General features: G+C 31.0%; 1 protein-coding gene across 1 annotated transcript in view; it reads left to right on the forward strand.

Annotated features, from left to right (window-relative positions):
* Nucleotides 1-1,859: 1,859 nt before the first annotated feature.
* The window catches only part of LOC117167774 (oxysterol-binding protein-related protein 11), a 21,767-nt gene continuing 20,063 nt past the window's right edge, over nt 1,860-3,563 (forward strand). The window contains exon 1 of the mRNA XM_033352945.1: nt 1,860-2,455. Coding sequence (XP_033208836.1) covers nt 2,224-2,455 — 232 coding nt within the window. The 5' untranslated portion in view covers nt 1,860-2,223. The remainder of the gene's footprint in view (nt 2,456-3,563) is intronic.

The following is a 3,563-nucleotide window of genomic DNA, read 5'->3' on the forward strand; positions in this document are numbered from 1 at the left end:
TTTAATTTTTCTTCAAATTATTAACACTTTTTTTTAATTGATGAATTTTCTCATTATACTTATTTATAATTATAACTTATATACTGATATACAATTTTCTAGTTGAATTAAAAAATGTTGTCTTTTTTGGCGTATCTCATTCCACTTACGAGAAACGTTCTATTAATTCCAATTTTAGGCATTAAAAAAAAAAGTTAGATATCTGTAGTCATCGAAACCCATAGATTCCGAATTATTATGTTTTAGGCTGTGAACTATGAAATTTAAAAAAATCTACTTCTAAATTTTAATCCGAAAGCTTAACAAATGACTCTTGAGTGTCGGCTACTCTATTGAGATAGCTTCTCTGCTCGTTATTTACGATCGTATTCTTATTTCAATTTCGGAAAGGATATTTTAAAGCCTTCAGACCATTTAAACAAGCTTCCTGGACCTTTAAAAATATCTACCTGAGTGCCTGCGGAGAATTTCTTTGAGATTCCCTGACCTAAAGAATTTTTAGTATACATTCAAAGATTCTTTTCGGTAGGGTATGTATGTATTTTAGCTACAAACTGTATATTAATTAATACAATCTGTAACTGATAAACATATGTTATAATAGTTACTTAATTTTAGCGTTTTAGAGAAAAATTGAAGGCATTATAATTGAAAATATACTATATTTTCGTTTCTAAAGAAATCTCAAAATCCTTTATAAAATGGACAAATTGGATTTATCCCCTGCTTGATTTTATACAGAATTTTGAATTTTGATAGCATTCAACATTTTAAAGAGAAAAATGTTTAACTCTGTCATAATTAAAATAAATAAAACTTTTCAGTTATTAAAAATAGGTGAACATAAAACTTTTTCCGGTGATGTATTAAAATTATAAGTCATAATTTATGATTTGTAGCATATAAATAGCTATGTAACGATATAATATTTAAAATTTTAATTTTAAAAATAAATAATTTGTTTTCATTATATAACTACTCACTAATAATTGTAAATCATTAGAATAATTATATAATAAACACTTAATATTCTAGTGGTAAATAAATATGCAGTACATCATTTACATTTATGGTAACTCCTGTAATTGTAACTGTGGTGGTAACTCATTTTTAAAATTTTCTAACTTCAGCAATTACCGACGCGGAACGTCTGAAAAATGCCGAAAACTGCGAAGTAACTCCGAGGAGTTGTCTCTCAAACCAAGAGGGGGCTTTTAGCAGTCGAATTTTGACGTAGTCTCTTATTCCATTACATGAGCAATCTCCCAACTCATCTCTGATAGTACCCTACTATGGAGGTAGATTAGTAGAATAGTAGAACAGGTTTGACCAATGAGGTGACTGCTACAGCTTGTGCAGGCACCTATTGGTAAAAACTGTTATACTATTCTACTAATCTGCCTCCATGGGACTGCGCCCTAACTGCGTTTGCGTCGCCTCCGTATTCCCGGATTGGTTACTGTTGGCGCGCTGATTTTGAATAGTATAATATTCAAATTAAATATTTATGATAAATAATTACGGGAAACTTATATAAAATAATTTTTTAATCCTAATATAAGATTTTGGAGTGACAGATAAAAAATAATTCGATTTTAAGTAATAAGACGTTACGGCAATGTGCTTTCAAACAAAATCACTAAAATTACAAAAAGTGAAATAAGAACATTGTTTTTTCTGAAGTCAGAATTAACAACATTTTTGCAGTAAAATCACGTTATGTTTTCATCGGTCATTAAATTTGAATATTTATATAATTTAAAATACACGCGCTAACAGTAACCAATCGCGTTGCCGGAGCAACGCAAGCGCAGTTCACTGTGTGCCGCACACTCAAGCTCACTCAGGCTAACTGCTGGACGTAACAATTTGTCGTCTGTTGTAACAGTTCTAACCCCACAAAATTTGAGCCATTGCATTATTTAAATTTAATTCAACACCAACAAAATTATACAAGAAGCAATAAACTACGCCCTGATATTATAAATGTTGGCCTTTTAATGCTTATTATATGTGTATGAAGAGTGACTCCAAAAAGATTAGCGATATGAAATTGCAAATAACTGGTAATCATAAAAGTTGATTTGACACAAATCATGAAAATTGTTACCACACCCAGTAAAAGTTAGCTAAAGACCGAATATTTAAAAGTAAAAAAATTTTCTGCGAAGAAAGGGAAATTAATATTCAGAAGATAGTAATTTTTTAATTGTGATGTAAATAATGAGTGGGCAAACGAGATACACGTTTGAGGGTTTGCTGCACAAGTACACAAATGCTATGAAAGGATGGCAGTTTCGTTGGTTTATTTTGAATCCAGAAACCGGAGAATTGCATTATTTTCTCAGTGAAACTGAGAAAAACCAGAAGCCAAGATGTTCCATTTATTTAGCCGGGGCTGTAATTGCACCTAGTGATGAGGATTCTACCACTTTTACCGTCAATTCTGCAACAGGTAATTACATTATTTAAAAGTCATATTTTTGGAACAGTTTCACTTACTGTATGTACGCTCATAATGCTATATCGTATAAAGAAACAGTTTGGAAAAGGTTGAGTATTGATCCCCGGCAAATTTTGCCGTATTTAAAGTTTTTAGTCCGCCTAATTTTTGTGCCTATAAGGAACTTTCTGTTCCGATAATATTTGTTGCTGCTTTGGAAAAGTAGTACAATATTTTACTATTTTATCATAAAATGAGAAATCTTAAGTTAGAAATACACACAAAGTGTCATATAATCAAGATCATTACATGACTTCACTATTCCTATAATAATACACCTTACTCTGCCGATGAAAAGGCACTGAAACAGCACTGCTCAGTGCCGTTTCAGTGCTGCTCATTTAAACATTTTCAGATTGAGGTTTTAAAAAATAGTAAAACTTTGAAATTATCTCTGAGAAGGTTAGAAATTCAGAAGCTGCTTGTTTCGATTATTTCAGATATCTTACTTTTTCTTTTGGATGTTTAAAATTGGAATGAATATAACGTGTCTCGTAAATGGAATGACATACGCCAAAACAGACAAAATTTTTTATTTCAACTCCAAAATAGTAAATTAAAGATACCCTGCCGATGAAAACGCGCTGTAAAAGCAATGAAACGGCACTGGTCAGTGCTTTTCCTTCAGCATTACCTGCGTACTACTAGTTTCCTATACCCGAGTTCTCCTTTAATTGTACATTTAAATTTTTTAAAGGCTTTTTCACCCAATAAATATGGTCTGTGAGGTCTTTGAAAAGCGGTTAGTAGTGTTTATTATAGTGTTAGCGAAAATTGGTGTGCCTATGCCAATGCGACTAGGGTACCAAGTAGCCCAGCTGAACAGGATTAAAATTAAAAACTTTTAAATTTGTAAAATTTTGAAATTATCTACTAGAAGGTTAGAAATTCAGAATCATTGGGTTTTGATTATTTCAGATATCTAACTTTTTCTTTTTGATGTTTAAAAGTGGAATGAATATAACGTATCTCGTAAATGGAATGAGATAAGCCAAAACATACAGCATTTTTTAATTCAACTCCAAAATAGTGTATTAGGATACAAATTATGATTATAAAT

This window comes from Belonocnema kinseyi, chromosome 2 (genome assembly GCF_010883055.1).
Source record: "Belonocnema kinseyi isolate 2016_QV_RU_SX_M_011 chromosome 2, B_treatae_v1, whole genome shotgun sequence".
Classification (NCBI taxonomy): domain Eukaryota; kingdom Metazoa; phylum Arthropoda; class Insecta; order Hymenoptera; family Cynipidae; genus Belonocnema; species Belonocnema kinseyi.